The 25,092-nt window shown below is 35.1% G+C and overlaps 1 protein-coding gene across 1 annotated transcript; it reads right to left on the bottom strand.

Annotated features, from left to right (window-relative positions):
• Positions 1–1,262: 1,262 nt before the first annotated feature.
• Positions 1,263–23,892, bottom strand: LOC135127817 (phospholipid-transporting ATPase ABCA3-like). Its single transcript, XM_064054448.1, has 10 exons — positions 23,401–23,892; positions 23,255–23,346; positions 23,055–23,201; positions 22,888–23,000; positions 22,603–22,831; positions 22,368–22,553; positions 22,116–22,322; positions 21,602–22,050; positions 21,389–21,554; positions 1,263–1,312 (listed from the first exon to the last, which is right to left on the bottom strand). Exons 1-10 carry the CDS (start codon positions 23,862–23,864, stop codon positions 1,263–1,265), a joined length of 2,103 nt encoding a protein of 700 aa, XP_063910518.1. The 5' UTR covers positions 23,865–23,892.
• Positions 23,893–25,092: the final 1,200 nt, after the last annotated feature.

The following is a 25,092-nucleotide window of genomic DNA, read 5'->3' as shown; positions in this document are numbered from 1 at the left end:
GTTTTCTTCTTCTACGACATAAGACATGGCGGATTCCAGAGATGTGGGGTTTCTTAATCGGATTATACTCTGTAAAGTGCCAGAAAGACCACGAAGAAAGGTTTTCAGAACTAAGCTGTCATATTGATTCGAGTATACTGTTTTTGTGGCGTCATTCATTTCTAAAACGTCAAACGAATTTAATTTGGTCGAAAGTTTACTCCTCATAATTTGTAAACGTTTGCCAAATTCTAACGGAGCTTCGTTTTTAAAAGGAAAGGCAGTGATTAAGTCTTGCTCAAGGCAATCTAAATTGCGTTGATCTCCGAAGTTTGCGCGGAGGGCCTTTTTTATCAGTGACCATGTATTTAACTCTGTTCTAGTTCCTATTAAAATTTGAGCTCTGCCAGTTAATTTACCAACAACAACTCTCAATAAATACGATTTTACGTGTGGAGCTGAACTAACGTCAATGTTTTGAAAAAGATATTCGCAAGATGATATAAAAATTTCTAAGGTATCTTGATCACCATTGTATGACGATATTGTATCTACCGTCATGTATCTACATACAACCTCATGAGTTGACAAAATTATTATCAGGCATTTTTGTTTCTTTTTTGTTTTCAAGACTAACTATAGTTTCAAAATGTCTTATTAACGAATCTAGTTCGTCACTCGAATCGCTACTCATAAAATTAAATATTACTTAGTTAATTAATTAATTTATATTTATATATATTAAGATATATATAAATTCTGAGAAAAGAAAAACAAGAACAAAACGAAAGCAAAACGATTTTTGCGTGAATTTCAAAAGGGAAAAAGAAAAGAAAAAGAAAGATGGGATGCTCAGACTCACCGTAGCGTGATGTTGGCTTTCCACTTGAAGTAATTTTCTTCCAGGCCTAAGTTGATGTTGGGTCCTCTTCACTTTTCTTCAGGAACCTCTTCGAGTTTGTCGTGATGCAAATCTTCGAAGCGGCGTTGGTACTTCTTTGTTTTACGAATAACGCTTAAGGAATTAAAATTCCACGTCGCGAAAACTTTTGTTCGATACACGTTTTTCACGACCGCGTTATCCTACCGACTGCGCCAATTAACTTGTTGATTCAGACAAGTCTCAAAAAATTTTATTCAGAAGCACCAACTTACAGCGTAACAAGTTTATTAATGATTCTATTACATTTGAAAATTTGGTTTATATACAATTGGATTATTTGTATTATTAAGATTACAGAGTTCATGTGGACTTGACTATCTCTTGGACTTTGGGTTGCTCGTCAACATAACTCGAGGGTCCAGTGCCACATGCAGAGAGGACGGGATATAGCTAGATGGGACAAAGGAAGTATATGGATCTATTTGTTGGGATTTTCTGGAAAGGTTTGGAAGAAGTGATTTTTAAGGGGTCGTTAACAAGAATTTCGACCCATGATGGACAGCCGAGACAAATCAGCTCGCGACAATGACCTTTTTGGGGTTGCACGTGCCCTCGTAACAAATGCACTTGTTACATTTCAATAACTCTTTTTCGACTACTATCTCACCCAGACATCAAATTTGGACTCAGCGTTATACATCACTTTTCTCCGATTTTTATTTTGGTCATATTAACCGATTTTTCTTGTGGGCAGTTTTTAATTGTGGTTTTACTTTAGCCTAAAATAATATAAATAAATAATAAAGTCCATCAAAGATAGCTTTATTTAAGATTTACAATGTAAAAACCAAGGCCTGATTTGTGTATGCATTCGCGACAATATTGTCTTGAAAAATTTAGTTGGTTATCGCTATTCCAGCAAGTAGTAATTTCTCTTGAAGTACTCCGTCGTCCACTTTTATAAATTTTCATCAGTTGTTGTTGATCACGCGGCTTCACAAGTGGTGGCTTACCGGGAATTTTACCTTTTATTCCGATGGTACCTCTGTCTGCGTAATATTTTACGACATTTACCATCGACGACTAAGCTATTTGGAACAAATCTTCACTTTTTCTTAGCGATTTTCCCTTGAGGTACTGCGAAATTATTATTTTCAGAACTTTTACTACAACTAGCTCGCCGCTAACTATTTTTTTCTAAATAAAACCAACACTAGCATGAAATGCTACGATCCCTATAATAATGGCAGCATTTACCAGCTACTACGTTTGTATTTCGATGGTATACTTAGCAAATTATCTCGGGTGTCCCAACATTTAAATGTCAGCAAAAATTGCACATTTTTTAGTCAGGTGACAATTTTTGCACTCTAAGAAAATTTTTTAATTTGCAAAATACCTCACTCTCTGCCAAAATAGATGCCCATGCAAAATTTGCATTTAGTCCAAACGAATTGAATGATATCAAAAATATCTACCGGATTTTTTTGAGAAATTGTCTGTGTCCCAATATTTAGTTGTTAGGGCTCGTAATAATAAGTTACTGGAAAATCGTACAGCTACGGTAGACGTTAACTCATAGCGTTAACAGTTTATGAATGCGACGTTTACATAACACGGGGGCAAAGAAGCGTATACAGTATCTAGAAAGCTTATTCATTTGCAAATTTGTCAACACTGATTGACATTCACAAAAATTTAGTGACGTGGCCGTTCCAAATTCCGTTCGTAAATTATAAATGAATATTATAGAGTGTACTGAGGATCGAAGTACAATTGTATGCCTTTACAATGAAACTAATTTTGGTATTCTGGGAGTTAGTTTTCGTTGGGGTACTTTGTCTCGCTCAGGAGAAAAGACCCACCGAGTGTTATTTTTGTTTCGGCGCGTGCAAAGTTCCCATGGTTAGTGTAAAGTGTAAGAACTATACCGTAGCATGTGTGACAAGTATTACCAAATTAAGTAAATATAATAATAATTATACCATTACTGTGTTGGTAAACGAATTGCTTGCAGAAGCTGGATACATGGACGAATTCAGATCTTGCGTTACCCAGAACTATATTACAGAACACTGCGTCAACAACACTAACATGAGGTGTTACTATTGTTATACTAATTTGTGCAATTGGGAAGATTTATTTTTCGAAGAAGCCAGTTCGTCACAAATGCATTCGTTGTCATATATACTGTATTGTATACCTTTGTTTATTATTTTAATAAAATTCCAGTAGTGGAAACAAAATTATTCTTTATGATCTTGTACGAAACAGCTAAATGCTAAGAACCAGTTATGTGGGATTTCTGTATTGTTATGGTGTTAAATGATTAACGATGTCTTCTAGATAAATTATAAAAATATCTAATTGTTACAAATCAGTGTCGTCTAATAACGCAACTTCTCTGCCAGCTGTCACACCGAAGCCTATGCAACTGACTCTACACTCTAACAACTCTACCTATTCATACACTACCCGATATGCGACTGATTACACAATTCTATCAGATACAATTAAGTATATTTAATTATAGTAAGAATCAGGAAGCAATGGGCCTGTCTAATTTGCAGACCACAGTTTATCTTGCAGACTGGGGGTGAAAAATGCTGCAATCATGTCAAAACTCGATATTTCTTAATTTTTCAATACGAAGATTGTTGATTCAAAATTTCAACCCGTTCGGAAAAATCGTTAAAAACTACCCCCACAACAAGCTTGCAGACTGGGGCTTAAAAATACTCTAATCAAGTCAAAATTTGACAATCGTTAGTTTTTCAATACGAGGATTATGGGTACAAAAATTTCAGCCTATTCGCAGAAACCCGCAAAAATCACCCCCCAAAACAACTTTGCAGACTGGGCGTTAAAAATGCTCCCATCAAGTCAAAATTTGATATTCGCTAGTTTCTCAATACGTGGATTATCGATACAGAATTTCAGTCTATTCGAAAAAACGCTCAAAAATCACCCCCAAAACAACCTTGCAGACTGGGGATTAAAAATGCTCCAATCAAGTCAAAACTCGACAGTCGCTTATTTCTCAATACGAAGATTGTTGATACAAAATTTCAAGCCGTTCGGAGAAACCCTTAAAAATCACCCCCAAAACAACCTTGCAGACTGGGGGTTAAAACTGCTCCAATCAAGTCAAAACTCGATATTTCCTAATTTGTCAATACGAAGATTGTTGATACAAAACTTCAACCCGTTCGGAGAAATCGTTGAAAACTACCCCCAGAACAACCTTGCAGACTGGGGCTTAAAAATACTCCAATCAAGTCAAAACTCGGCATTTGCTTATTTCTCGATACGAAGATTGTTGATGCAAAATTTTAACCCGTTTGGAGAAACCGTTAAAAGCTACCCCCAAAACAACCTTGAAGACTGGGCCTTAAAAATATTACGAGTATTACCAAATCGAAACTTGGTGTTTAGTTTTTATCTGTACGATAAGTGATAATGCAAAAAATCAGCCTTTTTTAAGCTGCTCTTAACAAGTACCCAAAGCAATCTTTCATACGGGAGCTTAAAAATACTCTAATTGAGTCGAAAGTTACCACTTGCTGAGTTCTTTACACAAAAAATTATCATGTCAAATTTTAGTCACCTTGAAGCAACTTATAAAAATGATTGATACTTGACATTCATTTAAAGTACAAGTAGCAGAAAAATTTCAGACACATTTAAAGAGACAGTACATTATGTCTAAAGTAGGTGCGCACCATAGAGGTAGAATGAGAGGAGGGAAGATTGTTTGAAAAAATGCCCGGTACCGCGCTTTCTACTAGGGTCATAAATGGTTCTTCCAGTTCCTCCGAGAAACTGGTTGTTCCAGTGGCGTGCTCGAAAGCGTTTGCGGAATACTAGGCATAAAACAAAAATAATTTCATAAGAAAGCATATAAAAGCAGCAGCAGCAAATTTACTTGAGTTTTTAATTGGTAAAGATTCGTTGCTACGGTCGTTGTGTTATCTCCACCTTTGCGCAAACCGAGCTAATTCCTATAATAATTAATCACCTAATAATCTTTATATGCATTGTTAATTATGAAAAATATTGTTTTGTTACCTTTTATAACTGTATTTGAGTGCATATACACTGACCGGCAAAAAACCTGCCACGCTGTAAAATTTCGCAAAACCAAACTTTAAAAATTGTTAATTTAACTAGTGATCGTTATTTTATTAAAGAACCATTCACTGTTGACACATGATGTATAAATTAGCAACAAAAAACAAGACAAATAAACGCAGAATTAAATTTAATTTAACAAAATAACAGAAACAGAGCGACAATTTGGGAGACGTTGTAAGGAATGCGGTAGTGTCGAAAACACAAACGAAATGTTGCAATGTTAACAAACTGCCAACTTCCGTACATCCCTCTGGCGAAATCAGGTGGCATAATATTTAGGTTAATGAAATAGTAGAGTTAGCAATATTTAGTTTATTTAAGGCGTGTGTATGAATTGGGAAAAAGAGAAGCAGAAGTAGAGTGATAGAAGTAGTTATTGTTAGTGTAGTAAAGAACAGTGAAATAAAGATGTGAAAGTGAGTTGTTAGTATGTTTCCACCCTGGTAACCACCCATCAAGGGCATCATGGTAAACGGGGGTTATCACATGGCGACCCTGCTAACTCCTGGATTTGGAAAACTGGTTGAAGACTTGGTACCATAAAAGTGACAACATGGGGAAAACCGTGTCTAAAGACGGTACAGAAGAAGAGAACATCATCGTGCAAGCAGGAAACAGTGGCGGCGTTTCAGCTACTGCGACAACTTCGACGTTCGAGATATTGGGGATCGTGACGTTTCTCGGATTGGTGGCGATGGTGGCGTTCCTCATCTATTTAAGATGCAAGAGAAAATTGGAAAAGAGGATTCGCAGGGAAATCATCAAGAGTAGAGTCGACCTGGGCGAAGACCGCGTTTAAAACTAGTAAGCAAAAAATTTTTGTGTTGCTATGTGCGCAAGTAGATTAACTAAGTACAAAGGGTAAATTAGGAATAATTTTTAGGAGATAGATAGTATTTTGAACAGGGGCGGCTGGTCAGGGGCGGCAGGGTCGGCCACGCCGTACCAGTCATTTTAAAATACTTAGTAAGCGTTGAAATTAGAAAATAAAAAAAGAAATAAAGTTTGAATGTACGTTAGGATAGATCATATATATTAAAAATATATTTTATTATATTGTAGGTACAAAATAAAGCATTTGTTGCTAATTTTAAATGCTGATAAACACGCTTTGCCGGCGAGATTTCGGCAAGCCGTACCCAGGAATGCATTATGCTCGATGTTTCGACTTCGTAGCAGCTTACGGTTTCATCGTTCTCTTTGTCTAGTACACTGTAGTAGACAAAGACCTGGCGGAACGTATGTTGTGCCAGGTCCGGCGAAATCCTCCTTCGCCGTACCCAGCAACGCGAATTTAGTTTTTAAAACGCTTAATATTTAAGATAGCTAACCAAATTACAAAACAATAACGGCTTCGATGTTCTTCAGTGCATACTATTTTTTTTTAAATAATAATTGTCGATTTAATACATTTTTCTGTGTATGAATAATAAACGAAAAAAATTACATTAAATTATCTAAAATTTTATTTTTCGTACATAGCTTAGCTACAACATAAATGCGCTTTTTCTGTATTTTTAGCATCTAAGCGTTTTCAGATATTTCAGAAACGAATTTAAAGTTTTAAATAATTTTAATTTTTCAATTATTCAATTAATTTATTTGACAATTTGTCATATACATTAAAAATAAATAAATGTAAATGAAGATAGTTAACAGTTGGTACTTTTATTATTACTTTTTTTATATTTTTTAACTGCATGTCATTATTTAATTATTATTATTTAATTGTGGATGTCCGGGGTCGGCAAGCCGTATAGCCGCCGGTCGACGCGGAACTCAGTAAAAATAATGTTTTCGGTGGTTCTCAATTAATGATAAAGCAGAACAAGTAGAATTAAGGATTAATAGTATTTGGAATCAAACTGACATTGTCAATTTCCTATAAAAAATTATTTTAACAGGTCGAAACATTTGAGATGTTTTGTACATCCTGGCACGTAAAATGTCAGTGGTTAATGAGTAGCAGCCATACATTACGAAAATATATAACACCAAGGTGTAGACTCAAAATATTTGGCCGACCCGAAATTTTGACCCACCAGCCGCCACTGATTTTGAAGTTTAGGTTAGCTCATATTAGTTTGGAAAACACTAGTGCGAAAAATTCAGTAAATATGACTGAAAAATTTGATTTGAAAGTTGCCTCTGGCTTGTTGCCACATATGGATAATTCGGAAGAGGTAACACTACGACTCATCGAAGGTATTGAGTTATATGATTCAATGTTAGAGAACGCAGGGAAACCATTGTTGACTATGTACGTGCTAAAAACTAAGTTGTCACAAAGTGCAAAGTTGCGATTAAACAAAACGTATCCGTCAAATTCAGATTTAATAAAAGATATGAGAGAAAAACTTATCGCGAAAAAATCTATATCGGGTTTATCGATGCAACTTTTTTCAGCCAAACAACGCAATAAATCGATACAAGACTTTGGTCGTGATATTGAAGAACTAATGTTAAATTTAACAATTGCACAGGCAGATGGAAATGATACCGCGAGCGGCATTTTAGCAAATACCAATGAAAAATTGGCGATTTCGGCATTTGCCAATGGGTTGCGAGACGAAAATCTTCGCCTAATCACCAGAGCGCGGGGATTTTCGACTCTTGCAGAAGCTATCAATGGTGCGGTTGAAGAGTCAAATTTCGTCAAAAATTCTGAACAAGTATTCTATACGCGAGATCAGAATGTGCGAGGACAGAATACGCGTGGTCGAAATAGTTTCGGAAATAGGCAAAGAAATTTCCGGGGTAATTTTCATTTTGGAAATAATCATGGAAATCGAAATGTTTATTTTGAACAAAATCGAGGTCAAACACGCGGAAGAAATAATTTCAGAAATTCGCATCGTCAGCGTAGTGGTGATAGCCGTAGTCGTGGGTCATATGCTGCGTCACATTCGCGACAACTAGGTCAGGCTTACCCAATAATTGAGAAAAAAGAACAAGAGATAGGATCTGCAGATGAGAATCAGTCGGAACAAAGTAGACTACAGTTTTTTCGGGACTTCGAATGAGAATGATGAAGTTGTGCTTAGTATGAATGGGCTAAATTTTGTAAAAGTGAGATATGGAATGAGTGAACTGAGATTGTTGGTAGACACAGGCGCATCTTTGAGTATAATTTTTAGAAGTAGTTTGACAGAAGATGAATGGGTAGATGAAAGTACAAAAATAAAAATTGCCGGTATAGCAGGTACTACTTACACAGTAGGAACCTCTGACATTGACATTGAGGTAGGTAAGGAAGTGTTGACGCATAAGTTTCATGTAATGAATGAGTGTGAGTGTGAAATGGATGGAGTAATAGGAGCAGATTTCTTAGCTAAACATGGAGCTATGATAGACTACGAAAATTTTTTGCTTTACTTGAATAATGGAACAGGTAGAATATGTGTGAGTTTAGAGTCAAAATTTAACAAAACAACTAAAATTCCTTCTAGATGTGAAACAATACAATATGTAGAAATTGAATGCGAGGAAGAATGTGTGATATTACCGGAAGAAGTTTGTAAGGGAGTTTTTGTTGCGAGTGCAGTAGTCAAACCGGGAAAATCAAAGGAAGTACCTATTAGAATCTTGAATACGAATGAAAGCGAAGTAATTTTGAGAAATTTTAGGCCAAAAGTAGATAAATTTGTGAATTATGAGTGTGTTGCATTCGAAGAAGTACCTTTATCTGTAAAGCGAGTAGATGAAGTCTTAGGGCAAATCAAATATGACATGTTAACATCGGAAGAGGAAACAGACATTGAAAAGATTTGTGCAAAATATGCTGATGTGTTTTATTTAGAAGGCGATCAGTGTACTGTTACGAATGTCTATAAACAAGCTATAAAAATTAAAGACGGAACTGCGCCAACGTATATTAAGCCTTATCGGTTGCCATATTCTCAGAAAACAGAGATAGGTAGACAAGTTAATAAAATGCTAGAGCAAGGGCTGATTGAACCAGCTAGTTCAGAGTGGTCAGCTCCACTTCTGATAGTACCGAAAAAATGCGATTCCACGGGTAATAAAAAATGGAGGATTGTTATTGATTATAGACAGCTTAATAAAAAAATCGAACATGATAGATTTCCGTTGCCATGCATTGAAGAAATATTAGATGCTTTGTCGGGTGCCATTTATTTCACTCATCTGGATTTGTATCAAGGATACTATCAAGTTGAGTTGGATCCAGATTCGAGGCCGTGTACTGCCTTTACAACAGATCGAGGGCAATATCAAATGACTAGATTGCCAATGGGATTAAAAATTAGTCCAAATTCATTTTCACGTGCCATGACGATTGCTATGTCAGGATTGAATTACCAAAACTGCTTCATTTATCTTGATGATCTTATTGTTTTCGGAAATAATCTTCAAAATCATAACAAAAATTTAATTAAAGTTTTAGATCGTTTGAGGAAAGTAAATTTAAAGTTAAATCCAGCAAAGTGCGAATTTTTGAAAAAAGAAATTTTATATTTGGGTCATTTAATTTCGGCTAAGGGAGTCTCTCCAGATCCCGAGAAGGTACGTGTTATGCGGGCGTATCCCGTACCGAAGGATTCCAGTGAGACGAAGCGATTCGTAGCGTTTGCAAATTATTATCGTAAATTCATAAAAAATTTTGCAGAAATCGCGAAGCCATTAAATAATTTATCCAAAAAAGGAGTTAAATTCGAATGGTCTGAAGAATGCCAACAGGCTTTCGAAATACTCAAAACAGCTCTGATTAATCCACCTATTTTAGATTTTCCAGATTTTACTAAAAATAATAAATTCAAATTATGGACCGACGCGTCAAAATTTGCTGTAGGTGCAGTTTTGTGTAATAGCAACGGTAGACCAGTCGCATTTGCTAGCAGAGTTTTGAATAATGCGGAGCAGAGATATTGTACAATAGAGAAAGAGTTATTAGCTATTGTCTGGGCTGTTACTCGTTTTAGGCTATATTTATTCGGTAGACATTTCGAAATTTTCACCGATCATCGGCCTTTAGTCTATTTATTTGGCATGAATAACCCTTCAAGTCGATTAACAAAATTCAGATTGAAATTAGAAGAATACGATTTTACCGTAACACACGTGAAAGGAAAAGACAATGTTGTAGCAGACGCATTATCTCGTGTAGAAATACATTCGAAAGATTTGGTCAGTTTATCTAACGATATAAACCAAAAAATTTTTGTAACCACCCGAGCTCAAACGAAAGCGCTACAAAACGAACAGAATTCGTCCGAAAGGTTGCCGAGTGCTAGGCTTGATCACCCTGGTATGGTAGAACTTTTGAAAATGCCTGAGCGTTACACAGAGCTTCAGTTTGTTGATGAAATAAGGTTTAACAAAATCTACAAAAAGTATCGCGATACGAGTACAAATACAGATACGAGTACAAAAACAAATGCCAGTACAAATATAAATACAAGTTCAAGGTTGAATAAAAATAAAAGTGAAAGAAAAGCAACTGTAATATTTGATGACGAATCAAATATAGTTTATTGCAACTATCGGGATCCTCGATCGACGACGTACTTAGGTAACACGTTGAGAGAACTGATTAAGACTTGCAAATTAAATAAAATTCCGGAATTATTAATAACTAGCTGACCCGGTGAACTTCGTTTCACCTACAATTTAATTTTGAATCTGCAAAACCGAATGCTTTGAAAACTTGCAGATGTTTTAAACATATGATAAGCATAATAAATTTTTATTCAAAATATATTTACTTATCCCCTCCAAAAAATTGATGAAGTCAGCCCAAAATTTTGCCAAATGAATCCTATCTAAAATGTCCAAAATAGGATGAGACTATACTTGTGATTTAGCATTCCATTCATATTTTTACTTCCCGAGCATAAGCAAAGGAAGTATTGTAATCGAGTCCGTCGGCCGACTCTCTACTTTTACGTTTTCTCGATCTTTCATGACCCCTAGAAGACGAAGAAATAGGTCTCCCATTTCCGTCTGTCTGTCCGTCTGTCCGTTTGTCTGCCGTCCCGGATTTTTATTAGACAGAAAATCTCCGAAAGTACTGGACCGATTGTTGTGAAATTTTGTAGTTATATTAGGAATATCATGTAGATGGTAAAACGCTAACCAAAATTTGTCTAATCATCCCCACCACTAATGTGATGACGTCACTTCAAAATTGTACATAGTAAATGGGTTTGAATTGTATAAAATAATATAGTCCTAAACATGTATTTTACGACTCCGAATTGAGTTTTTACCCGAAACGTCCAGATCTTTGGAAAAAAAATCAAAATTATAAAACAACATTTTGCAATTTAATTTTGAATCTGCTAATCCCAATGTTTTGAAATGTTGCAGATGTTTTAAGGCTAAAGAGCATCATAAATCTTTACTCAAAATATATTTGGATATCCCCTCCAAAAACTTGATGACGTCAGCTCAAAAGTTTGCCAAATAAATCCTATGTAAAATGTACAAAATATGATGAGTCTGTGCTTGTGCTATATCACTCCATTCATATTTTTTCGATTTGCATATACAGGGTGACTCAAAAAAATTAATGAATGCGTAAATTTATTTTACTGATTTACTCAAGAACTACAAAACCGAATGCTTTGAAATCTTGAAGTTGTTTTAAAGTTATCATAAGCATGGTAAGTTTTTGATCAAAATGTATTTGCTCATCCCCCCTAAAAAATTTATGACGTCACCACAAAATTTTGCCGAATAAATCCTATCTAAAATGTACAAAATATGGTGAGTCTCTTCTTGTCATTTATGATTCCAATCAAATTTTTTCGATTTCCATATACAGGGTGACTCAAAAAAATTAATAAATGCGTGAATTTATTTTATTGAGTTAATCAGGAACTACAAAACCGAATGCTTTGAAATCTTGCAGATGTTTTAAGGTTATAAAGAGCATAATAAACGTTTAGTCAAAATATTTTTGCTTATCCCCTCCAAAAAATTGATGACGTCAGCTCGAAAGTTTGCCGAATAAATACTATCTAAACTGTACAAAATATGATGAGTCTGTACTTGTAATTTATCACTCCATTCTTATTTTTTGGATTTGCATATACAGCGTGTCTCAAAAAAATTGATGAATGCGTAAATTTATTTTATTGATTTACTCAGGAACTACAAAACCGAATGCTTTGAAATCTTGAAGGTGTTTTAAAGTTATCATAAGCATGGTAAGTTTTTGATCAAAATGTATTTGCTCATCCCCCCTAAAAAATTTATGACGTCACCACAAAATTTTGCCGAATAAATCCTATCTAAAATGTACAAAATATGGTGAGTCTCTTCTTGTCATTTATCATTCCAATCAAATTTTTTCGATTTCCATATACAGGGTGACTCAAAAAAATTAATAAATGCGTGAATTTATTTTATTGAGTTAATCAGGAACTACAAAACCGAATGCTTTGAAATCTTGCAGATGTTTTAAGGTTATAAAGAGCATAATAAACGTTTAGTCAAAATATTTTTGCTTATCCCCTCCAAAAAATTGATGACGTCAGCTCGAAAGTTTGCCGAATAAATACTATCTAAACTGTACAAAATATGATGAGTCTGTACTTGTAATTTATCACTCCATTCTTATTTTTTGGATTTGCATATACAGTGTGTCTCAAAAAAATTAATGAATGCGTAAATTTATTTTATTGATTTACTCAGGAACTACAAAACCGAATGCTTTGAAATCTTGAAGGTGTTTTAAAGTTATCATAAGCATGGTAACTTTTTGATCAAAATGTATTTGCTCATCCCCCCAAAAAAATTTATGACGTCACCACAAAATTTTGCTAAATAAATCCTATCTAAAATGTACAAAATATGATGAGTCTTTTCTTGTGATTTATCATTCCATTCATAGTTTTTGGATTTGCATATACAGGGTGACCCAAAAAAATTAATGAATGGGTTTATTACTATTTTTGGTCAAAATATATTTGGTTATCTTCTACAAAAAACTGATGACGTCAGCTCAAAAGTTTGCCGAAGAAATCCTATCTAGGATATACAAAATATGATGTGTCTGTACTTGTAATTTATCATTCCATTCATATTTTTAGAATTTGCATATACCGGGTGACTCAAAAAAAAAATGAAATCTACTGCGAAAAAAAAAACAATAGACATACAGTCGTCACGTTTCCGACAGCGAGGGAAGTACTGTCTAAACTCTTTAGACCAATTTTTTAGTTTTGCTTATAGGGAGTGTCTCAAAAAAATTAATCATTGAGTCAATTTATTTTATTGATTGAATCAAGAATTGCAAAACTGAATTTTGAAATATTGCAGACGTTTGGAAGTTACTGTTTGACATGGTAGATTTTTAATCAAAATATATCTGTTTATCAAGCCCAAAAATTTGATGACGTCATCCCAAGATTTTGCCGAATAAATCCTATCCAAAATGTGCAAAATATCATCAGTATATTTTCGTAATTTACCATTGCATTAATATTTTTTAGATTTGCTTTTACAGTGACTCAAAAAAATGTATGGATCAGTCAATTTATTTTAGAGAATAACTCAAGAGTTGCAGAAATGAATACTTTGAGATCTTGCAGACGTTTTAAAGTTATTGTAAGCATGGTAAATTGTTAAGGATATTTATTTATTCCCCCCAAAAACTTGATCGAATGGCTCACTCGATTTTCGCAGATAATTTTGGTAATACAGTACAGTTATTTTTAGTATTACACTGCACCAATCCAAGATGGTATACGTGTTGATCGTAAATGTTGATTAGGTCATCACAAAATTGTGTGAACAAAAGACTCAACTCGAAAATGCTGAATATGTTTCATTATACTTTTGGTGGGAAGGAAGTTCTGTCGAAACAACGTTCGATCAATTTTTTGACAATGGTTGATATAAATAAAACTCAGTGGATGCTCATACTCGAAATACGAAGTATCTACTCGAATATCAAATCAAAATATTTCTAGTTTTTCTAGATGATGCTAATACTTCAGTAGGTAACAGTTGATGCTCAAGTAGCATCTCGATACAACAAAAACGGAAAACAGTGCCAGTCTTCAACCATTAAAACAAAAATCGAGTCACCAAAATATAAGTTAGTATGGGGCAGACACCTTGAGATGTGAATCTCTATGGCCAGTTGTAGAAAGAACGCACTGCACAATAAATAAAAGTTAATTACCTGAAAAGTTTTCGATATTCCCGCTCCTAATGTGTTTTTCAAACTGAATGCACCTTTTGACGACGCTCCACGTTCATGAAAGTTTCCATGTTTAGTCAAAATTCACTCTTACAACGATCTTACTCATTTTCTAAGCTGCTTTACAGACAGCTCAGTTATTTGCCACGGCGATGCTCATTTTAAGATTAAATGCTCACAAAACGCGTAGATGTTCAATGTCCGGGGAGATACAATGTTTCCAAGTAGGTACTCAGTACATAGAGTAGATGCTCAGGTATATAGGAGTAATAATGAAGTAGGTACTTTGTACTTCGAATATGAGTATCTACTCACTTTTATTCATACCACCCAATGTCTCGCTTCAATGTTTGATTATGTTGATTATGAGCGCAACGCTGATCAACTTCCGTATCCGAATTACCCATGAAATAAATCATTGCGATTTGTACCTGAGGTAGTTCGTCGCACATTTGATTGACTTCGTGGACCTATGTCAGCTTGTCGTCTTCTCGGCATTGTAATGAACTTCAATAAACGACACAGAATTATTTTCACATTTTCAATCAAATCTGTAAATTTTGTCTTGAGAATTTTAAAATGCTGAAAACTTCAAATCAAATCCTCGAATAACGGTAAAGTTTGAGGTTTTGTCGAAACCAACAAAGTGAACATAGGTAAATAGAATGGCAGATCAAAATTAATAAGAAACTTTCGCAATGCGTAACTGAATTCACTTTAACGAACACTTTTCTTGAAATAAACGACGTTTTTTGTTACGAAAAAACAAACAACGACTCGAAATGCAATAATACTTTTCACAATCGCACGGAAGAATTAGTTTTGTGTGACACGTCAGTCAGGCGACAGATCCGTCAGGAATGGCCAACTATTCAAATTCATTGGAAGTGGCGAATCCCGTGCAAAATTTTTAAATTTTTTTTTATCTTTAACCGGTCTCATTTTTTATAAATATTCTTACATATAAACCTTCTCCCGACGATAAGGAACACGTAAAAAAAAGAATCGTCCGATTCGGTGCGGCCGTTCTCAAGTTATGGGCGTACATACATTTCGGCGATTCATTTTTATTAATATAGACTAGCTGACCCGGTGAACTTCGTTTCACCTACAATTTAATTTTGAATCTGCAAAACCGAATGCTTTGAAAACTTGCAGATATTTTAAACATATGATAAGCATAATAAATTTTTCTTCAAAATATATTTACTTATCCTCTCCAAAAAATTTGCCAAATGAATCCTATCTAAAATGTCCAAAATAGGATGAGTCTATACTTGTGATTTATTATTCCATTCATATTTTTTAGATTTGCTTATATAGGGTGACTCAAAAAAATTAATGAATGGGTGAATTAATTTTATTGATTTAATCAGGAACTGCAAAACCGAATGTTCTGAAATCTTGGAGATGCTTTAATGTTATCATAAGCATGGTAATTTTTTGTAATATGATGAGTTTTTACTTGTGACACTGCATTAATATTTTTTTAGTTTTGCTTAAACGGGGTGTCCCAAAACAATTAATCACTGGGTCAATTTATTTTATTGACTGAATCAAGAATTGCAAAACTGAATAATTTGAAATATTGCAGACGTTTTGAAGTTACTGTAAGCATGGTAGCTTTTCAAAATATATCTGTTTATCAAGCCCAAAAACTTTATGACGTCATCTCAAAATTTTGCCGAATAAATCCTATCTAAAATGTGCAAAATATCATCAGTATATATTCGTAATTTATCATTGCATTCATATTTTTACTTCCCGAGCGTAAGCAAAGGAACTATTGTAATCGAGTCCGTCGGCCGACTCTCTACTTTTACCTTTTCTCGATCTTTCATGATCCCTAGAAGACGAAGAAATAGGTCTCCCATTTCTGTCTGTCTGTCCGTCTGTCCGTCTGTCTGTCTGTCTGCCATCCCGGATTTTAATTAGACAGATAATCTCCGAAAGTACTGGACCGATTGTTGTGAAATTTTGTACTTATATTGGGAATATCATGTAGATGGTAAAACGCTAACCAAAATTTGTCTAATCATCCCCACCACTAATGCGATGACGTCACTTCAAAATTGTACATAGTAAATCGGTTTTAAATCGTATCAAATAACATAGTGTTTTACGACTCCGAATTGAGTTTCTACCCGAAACGTCCAGATTTTTGGAAAAAAATCAAAATTATTAAACAACATTTTGAAATTTAATTTTGAATCTGCTAACCTGAATGTTTTGAAATGTTGCAGATGTTTTAAGGCTATAAAGAGCATCATAAATCTTTAGTCAAAATATATTTGGTTATCCCCTCCAAAAACTTGATGACGTCAGTTCAAAAGTTTGCCGAATAAATCCTATCTAAAATGTGCAAAATATGATGAGCATGTACTTGTGATATATCACTCCATTAATATTTTTTGTATTTGCATATACAGGGTGACTCAAAAAAATTAATGAATGAGTAAATGTATTTTACTGATTTACTCAGGAATTACAAAACCGAATGCTTTTAAATCTTAAAGATGTTTTAAAATTATCATAAGCATTGTAAATTTTTTATCAAAATGTATTTGGTCGTCCTCCCTAAAAAAATTTATGACGTCACCACAAAATTTTGTTGAATAAATTCTACCTAAAATGTACAAAATATGGTGAGTTTCTTCTTGTGATTTATCATTCCATTCAAATTTTTTCGTTTTCCATATACAGGGTGACTCAAAAAATTAATGAATGCGTGAATTTATTTTATTGAGTTAATCAGGAACAACAAAACCGAATGCTTTGAAATCTTGCAGATGTTTTAAGGTTACAAAGAGCATAATAAATGTTTAGTCAAAATATATTTGCTTATCCCCTTAAAAAAAAGTGATGACGTCAGCTCGAAAGTTTGCCGAATAAATCCTATCTAAACTGTACAAAATATGATGAGTCTCTCCTTGTGATTTATCCTTCCATTCATATTTTTTGGATATGCATATACAGAGTGACCCAAAAAAATTAATGAATGTGTAAATATATTTTATTGATTTAATCAGGAACTACAGAACCGAATGTTTTGAAATCTTGCAAATGTTTTAAGGTTATAAAGAGCATAATACATTTTTAGTCAAAATATATGGGGTTATCTTCTCCAAAAAACTGATGACGTCAGCTCAAAAGTTTGCCGAATAAATCCTATCTAGAATATACAAAATATCATGAGTCTGTACTTGTAATTTATCATTCCATTCACATTTTTTGAATTTGCATATACCGAGTGACTAAAAAAAAAATGAATGCGTAAATTTATTTTATTGGTTTACTCAGGAACTACAAAACCGAATGCTTTGAAATCCACTGCAAAAAAAAAACATAATAGACATGCAGTCGTCACGTTTCCGACAGCGAGGGAAGTACTGTCTAAACTCTTTAGACCAATTTTTTAGATTTGCTTCTACAGTGACTTAAAAAAATATATGGATCAGTCAATTTATTTTATAGAATAACTCAAGAGTTGCAGAAATGAATACTTTGAGATCTTGCAGACGTTTTAAAGTTATTGTAAGCATGGTAAATTGTTTATCATTGAAAATTGATGGGACGGCTCACTTGATTTTCCCAGATAATATTGGAGATACAATACAGTTATTTTTAGTATTAGTTACACTGCACCAATCCAAGGTGATATACGTGTTGATTGTAAATGTTGATTTGGTCATCACAAAATTGTGTGAAGAAAAGACGCAACTCGAAAATGCTGAATATGTTACATTATACTTTTGGTGCGAAGGAAGTTTTATCGAAAAAACGTTCGATCAGTTGTTTGACAATGGTTGATATAAATAAAACTCAGTAGATGCTCATACTCGAATATCAAATCAAAATATTTCTAGTTTTTCTAGATGATGCTAATACTTCAGTAGGTTGATGGTCAAGTAGCATCTCGATACAACAAAAAGGAAAACATTGACAGTGTTCAACCATCAAGGCAAAAATCCAGTCACCAAAATATAAGTTAGTATGGGGTAGACACCTTGAGATGGGAATCTCTATGGCCAGTGTTAGAAAAAACGTACTGCACAATTTATGCATAAATAAAAGTTAATTACCTGAAAAGTTTTCGATATTCCCGCTGCTAATGTGTTTTTCAAACTGAATGCACCTTTTGACGGCGCTCCACGTTCATGAAAGTATCCATGTTTAGTTAAAATTCACTTTTACAACGATCCTACTCGTTTTCTAAGCTGCTTTACAGACAGTTCAGTCATTTGCCACGCCGATGCTCATTTTTAGATTAAATGCTGACAAAACGCGTAGGTAGATGTTCAATTTGTGTCCGGGGAGATACAATGTTTCCAAGTAGGTACTCAGTACATAGAGTAGATGCTCAGGTATATAAGATTATTACTCTTTCTAGGTACTTCGTACTTTGAATATGAGTATCTACTCACTTTTATTCATACCACCCAATGTCTCGCTTCAATGTTTGATTATGTTGATTATGAGCACAACGCTGATCAACTTCCGTATCCGAATTACCCATGAAATAAATCATTGCGATTTGCACCTGAGGTAGTTCGTCGCACATTTCATTGACTTTGTGGACCTATGTCAGCTTGTCGTCTTCTCGGCGTTGTAATGAACTTCAGAATTATTTTCGCAGTTAATCAAATCTGTAAATTTTGTCTTGAGAATTTTAAAATATCGAAAATTTCAAATTAACTCCTCGAATAACGGTAAAGGTTGAGGTTTTGTCGAAACCAACAAAGTGAATATTCGTAAATAGAATGGCAGATCAAAATTAATAAGAAACTTTCGCAATGCGTAACTAAATTCGCTTTAATCAACACTTTTCTTAAAATAAACGACGTTTTTTGTTACGAAAAAACAAACAACGACTTGAAATGCAATAATACTTTTCACAATCGCACGGAAGAAATAGTTTTGTGTGACACGTCAGTCAGGCGACAGTTCCGTCAGGAATGGCCAACTATTTAAATTGATTCGAAATGGCGATTCCCGTGCAAAATTTTTAAAATTTTTTTATCTTTAACCGGTCTCATTTTTCATAAATATTCTTACACATAAACCTTCTCCTGACGATAAGGAACACGTAAAAAAAAGAATCGTCCGATTCGGTGCGGTCGTTCTCAAGTTATGGGCGTACATACATTTCGGCGATTCATTTTTATTAATATAGATTAAAGATAATATTGAAAAACAGTTGTTTGATTATATAGTAGGGAAGTTATACGTTTTTCGTGAAGGTGGAGTAAAAATTAATGTTATCAGAAACCAAATAAACGTGACAAATAAAGAAACTAGAGTATTAATTTTGAACGATTTTCACATGATACCAACAGGTGGACACGCGGGAGTCAACAGAATGTATAATAATATCAAAAATTATTATTTTTGGTCAGGTTTAAAGAAAGATGTTGAAAAATTCGTAGCAAAATGCGATGCGTGTCAGCGACATAAACATGCTGTAATAAAGAAACAACCACTAGAAATTACTACAACAGCATCCAGTTCTTTTCAGAAAGTTTTTCTTGACTTAGTAGGTCCTTTACGTCCTGATAGTAATAATAATATATACATCTTGACTATTCAGTGCGAATTAACCAAATATGTAGAGTGCTATCCGATTCGAAATAAAGAAGCAGAGACCGTAGCCAAAGCTTTTGTTGAAAATTTTATTTTGCGTTTTGGTATTCCAAATTCGATAATATCGGATCAAGGTACAGAATTTATGTCGGGAATATTCAAAGAAACTTGTAGGTTACTTGATATACAGCAATTAAACGCTACAGCTTATCACCATCAGACGCTAGGTGCTTTGGAAAACTCTCATAAACATCTAGGCGCGTATTTGAGAATTCAAGCATCAGAAAATTGGGACACCTGGGGTTCTTGGGTGCAATATTGGTGCTTTGCCTATAATAATACAGTCCACACAGAAACTCGTTATACGCCATACGAACTGGTATTTGGTAAAATCGCTCAACTACCATCTAATGTTACAACCAAAGTTGATCCTATCTATAATTTTGACGACTATCCGAAAGAATTAAAGTACAGGTTACAAGTTGCTTGGGATGATGCACGATACAATTTAATACAGTCGAAGAGTCGTAGAAAAGAAAAATGTGATTTAGTTAGGGCGGAATTTAGTTTTAAGAAAGGTGATAAAGTGTTAATGCGGAACCCTTTGAGTGACAAAAGTGATGCGGTATACAAGGGACCATATGAAGTGATTCGTGACGAAGGTTCTAACGCAATAGTGAAAGTGAAAGACAAACCAGTGCGTATTCACAAAGACAGACTGAAAGTATATCGTAGTTAAGAACTGTAAAAAGCAAGGAACTATATAGTCATTAGCAAATTTCAAAATAATGTTATCAAAAGAAAAAAATTGTTTTGTAATTCTAATAATAGATTCATGTTAAATAGTTAATAAGATTTAGCATAGGTTAGCTGGGTAGGTTAGGTTACTATTATTAGTAAACAAATTTTTTTTTTTTTCGCCCACCGGGAGAGGTGTAAGGAATGCGGTAGTGTCGAAAACACAAACGAAATGTTGCAATGTTAACAAACTGCCAACTTCCGTACATCCCTCTGGCGAAATCAGGTGGCATAATGTTTAGGTTAATGAAATAGTAGAGTTAGCAATATTTAGTTTATTTAAGGCGTGTGTATGAATTGGGAGAAGGAGAAGCAGAAGTAGAGTGATAGAAGTAGTTATTGTTAGTGTAGTAAAGAACAGTGAAATAAAGATGTGAAAGTGAGTTGTTAGTATGTTTCCACCCTGGTAACCACCCATCAGGGCATCATGGTAAACAGAGGTTATCACAATGAGTGATAGAACAATAAGGTGAGTTGGAAATAACAAGGTCGAGATATCTACCATTGATATTCGGAATATTATTATACTATGCAAAATTTAACAAACTTGAAAATGTATTGAGGGATGATAATCTATTGTTACCAAGAGTCGTACAAAGAGAATTAAAATTCATAATCCGAAATATTAATAAATTACATGTTAATCATCTACTGGAGAATTAGGAGGAATGTAAATCACAAAGATAAAGAAAGTGGAATAATCACAACAACACTCAATACCAAGAATATCAGCAAAGTTCAGTAAATCGAAACCTGACTATAAGTCAAGAGTGATTTAAAAGAAAAAATGTGATGAAGCCATCTTTTTTCTGGAAACAAATACAGGTTTCTCCGTTAGTAATTACCTCCTTTTATTTCTTGTAATAAATTCCAAACCTCCCTCCTCGATGACGGGTCCATGCCTTTGGTGGGTTCGTCCAGAATCACCACTTTCGTCGGTCCACAGAGCGCTGCAGCTACACTTACTTTCCTCTTCATCCCTCCCGACAATGTCCTTGGATAACTGTTTCTCTACAAACGTCCTTTAGTACCAGCACGAAACCAGTTTCACCTCTTACTTTTTCCTCCAGCTGCAGCGCCTTGACGTATTTGTCAACGTCACTTACCGCCTCTTTACCATCCAGTCCTTTGAGTTTAGAAAAAAAAAGCAGATGCTCGGTAACGGTCAATTCGTCGAAGAGAACGTTGTGTTCGAGGCAAAGTCCCATCCCGTCTCGAACCTTCGTGATGTTTTTCCTTACGTCGTAGCCATTAACGTACACCGTTCCTCCGCTCGGAGGTAACATTCCCGTGATCGCGTTCAAGGTCGTAGTTTTGCCAGCGCCGTTGTGACCCACCAGAACAGTGAGTTGGCCTTGGTAGAATTCCAAATTTAAATTTTTGATGGCTTGGTGGCTTCCGAACGTTTTCGTCAGATTCACCAGCTGTATCCCCACCGGTCTGTTGCCGGCGACTTGTTCGAAGCTTTCCCGATTAGATGTGGCGGACTGCTCTACCTGTCTTCTTCCTTTAAAGAAGTAGTTTTTAAGAACTCCGTCTCTATTACAGCAAGGTGCTGCTGGATGTACTGACTGAGATAGGTAGGCTTGCTTGTCCAGGTGGAACGCAAACACAGAAAGTACCAAGGCTGCGGTACGCCATATTCACCAGGAAAGACTATTTCTATGTACAGAGCCAGGCACATGTACAGAATTGCATCTGCTAGCAACATCAACATTATGTCCCGAAGCGATACGTCTAGCGGAATTGGTTTAGTAGCAACGTTGTGCCAGTTGACTCCTACGATCTCAAATGAAAACGTTGGATTCGTTTATGGTTTATCACCTTTTTGAATCCTTTCGTAGATAAAAATGATCTGCATTCCGAAACCTAGTGCCGAAGTAGGCAACAGACTCGTCAGTAGTACTATCGGTGCCGAAGCGCCTTTTTCCTCTGGTCTGTTCACCATGGAGTAGTATGCAAAGATAGCAATGAGCAAGATGAAGCATCCGATGAGGACGTTGGCGTTGGCTGTAACATTTCTTTAGTTTGCTGTTTGTACGTTTTTGTAGCGATTCACCTTTTGCGAACAGAGTGCTGATCAGAAACGCAAGACTGATTAAACTGAACGCGTAGAGAAAGAAGAACAAGAATAATATGCAACCGTTCGAGTAAACGAATATGGGAGGGTCGATGTAAGTGTACATGCATAGCAGGAGGACTATGTAGACGGTGTTGAATAACAAAGCTTGGAGGAACCAGCACAGCCACTGCAACCATCCGGGGAGACCCATTATTTTCATCGATTCCTGTAACACACGATGTAGGGATGAGGGTGTGAGACGCGAACAGAGAGACGTCGTACTTTTAATTGTTTCTCTTTTTCTGATGCGACCTTTTTAATTGTAACGAGGTGGTTATAGACGAAGAGACAGATTATGAGTGCAATAAAAGTCGGTTCGGATAGGTTTTCTTCGCCTAGAATCAGTTGTTACATTTGGACTGTTTTATACCTGTATTTAAATTACCAACCAAAAAATTCATCGTACAATATGGCTGGACGTGGAAAGGAAACAGAAACTATTGTGTTGTCCGTTGGAAAATTTTCAATATAATCAACGTCATGCGCCAAGAAGAACATTATATAACTTTGTAATCTTAAAAACTTCCGCTCGTATGCTGAAAATTACAGTGAATAAACCACTTTTCTAGAAATATTTGTTTCCATTTACCATATTGTCCTGAGCTCCCCCACATATTACTTACATATGAGTACAGACGATCCGAATACCACTTGTCTGAAATGTCTATCTTGTGAGGTAGTCTGAAAAGTAATCAATCGAAGAAAATACTGCATAATTACATTCTTAGTAGGTACCTTATAGTAACTTCCACATCATCAGGGACATCCTTGCTCTCGTTGATTCCGCGCAAATTGTCGCTAAATTCTAAAGCAACATTCAAACCAGCTACGAATTGATTGTCTGTACTGATCTTTTCCGACAACTCTGCTTTCGTGTCAAATTCCAGAATCGTTAAATTTTCCCTGGTGCAACTTGACACCATCATTCGGTGCAATAAGGGGCTGGTTGGAGAGTAAGCGATTTGTTTAGAATCGCCTGAAGCGCATCCAGAACTTGTGAAAGAGCGCCAGTCCAATTCCTGCGGGTACCCATAGTAGGTCTCCTGCTCGGAAACACTATAATCTCTTCGGAGAAGATATATTAAAACTAGTACGGACAGAACGTAAATGATCTCGCCGATTAGAACCCAAGGATGTCGCTTCAGCACGAGCCAGTTTTTCCACATCAGCAGCGCAAATTTTCTTAGCAGCTTTGCCATAGTTCATAAATTTTTGCAAAACAGTTGTAATCTGACAGTGACATTAGCGGTAGTATTTTGTTTATTATGTCAGTAGTCACTAAATTGTTTATAAGTTATATGTATATAGGTTTAAGTACATCATAGATGTATATATACTATTTCCAGCGATAGATTGGAAAATTTTGAATTCACAATCGCCAATCGGAGAATCCAAAATATACTAACATTATACGGTTAAAGCAGTTAAAGAGTTGTAGTTTAAGTTGGCAACCAACGTTCCTTTTCCCGCGCAACGAATTTCCTACGCCTCTATGCCTGCGCCAGTCGGCCGGTTTCGTTTAACCTGTGTTTTGGACGATTAGCTGATTGACGTTAATTTAAAATTTTGATTCAAAAAGTTAAAAATTGTGTTTTTTGCGTTTAGTGTTTGTGTTTTTTTACTTGCTTTGATTTGTTAGATATGATATTATAGACCTTTGTGCTGTTTTTTGTATAGTGGCTGAAGTTTGGACATTTTAGGTTAAGTTGTTTGTGTCAAAAAACGTTTCATATGGACCCCATGGAAAACATTACGAATAAAATTCATAATTACGCAAGAGTGAGTTGTTGATTTATTCTGTGCAATAATTATATACCATTATATTTTGTAGCCCTCTTCAACCTGGTGCAATATGACTGTTATTGACAACATCGTGGCACAGAAAATGATTGCCAATGCGTATTCATTTTTCTAGAAGGAGAATTTTAATTTAAGAAGCCCTACAGAGGTTGTTACTTCAATATAAAGTACGTAATGTTATTTGAAGTGTATGTTCCAGTGTAGATAATATTGTCTGTTGGAAATAAATTGTGTTATTATTAAAAGTAATTTTACGTAGTTCAACATTATTTTCAAATCTACTTATATTTCAAATAAAGCGCCTTTGGTACTACTTTTTATAGCGGTCTCTTTGGTGACATTTCTGTCAGCTAATCTATCGGTGGAAATACTATATATACCGTCGTCTTCGTTGATTCACTATTAAAGTCTCTCCAATTCCTTAAATGTGACATGTGAGGGCGCATACGTCGGGAGGGAAAGGAATCTGTAATGTCGGCTAAATGTCTGTCATGGTCTGACTTTTTGACACAATTTGACATCATGTATTTCGGTTTTTACTCGAAAAAGAGGCAAAATTTCGATACCGGTGCCAAAGTCACAACGCCATGGGCGTGGATGGTCTTCAAAGGGATATGCAGTAGGAAA

The sequence above is a fragment of the Zophobas morio genome, unplaced genomic scaffold (assembly GCF_036711695.1).
Source record: "Zophobas morio isolate AGI-343-1 ecotype UQ-CSIRO unplaced genomic scaffold, CSIRO_AGI_Zmor_V1 ptg000012l, whole genome shotgun sequence".
NCBI classification, from domain to species: domain Eukaryota; kingdom Metazoa; phylum Arthropoda; class Insecta; order Coleoptera; family Tenebrionidae; genus Zophobas; species Zophobas morio.
Note: the sequence above shows the minus strand (reverse complement) of the source record. Positions and strands in the feature narration are given on the sequence as shown.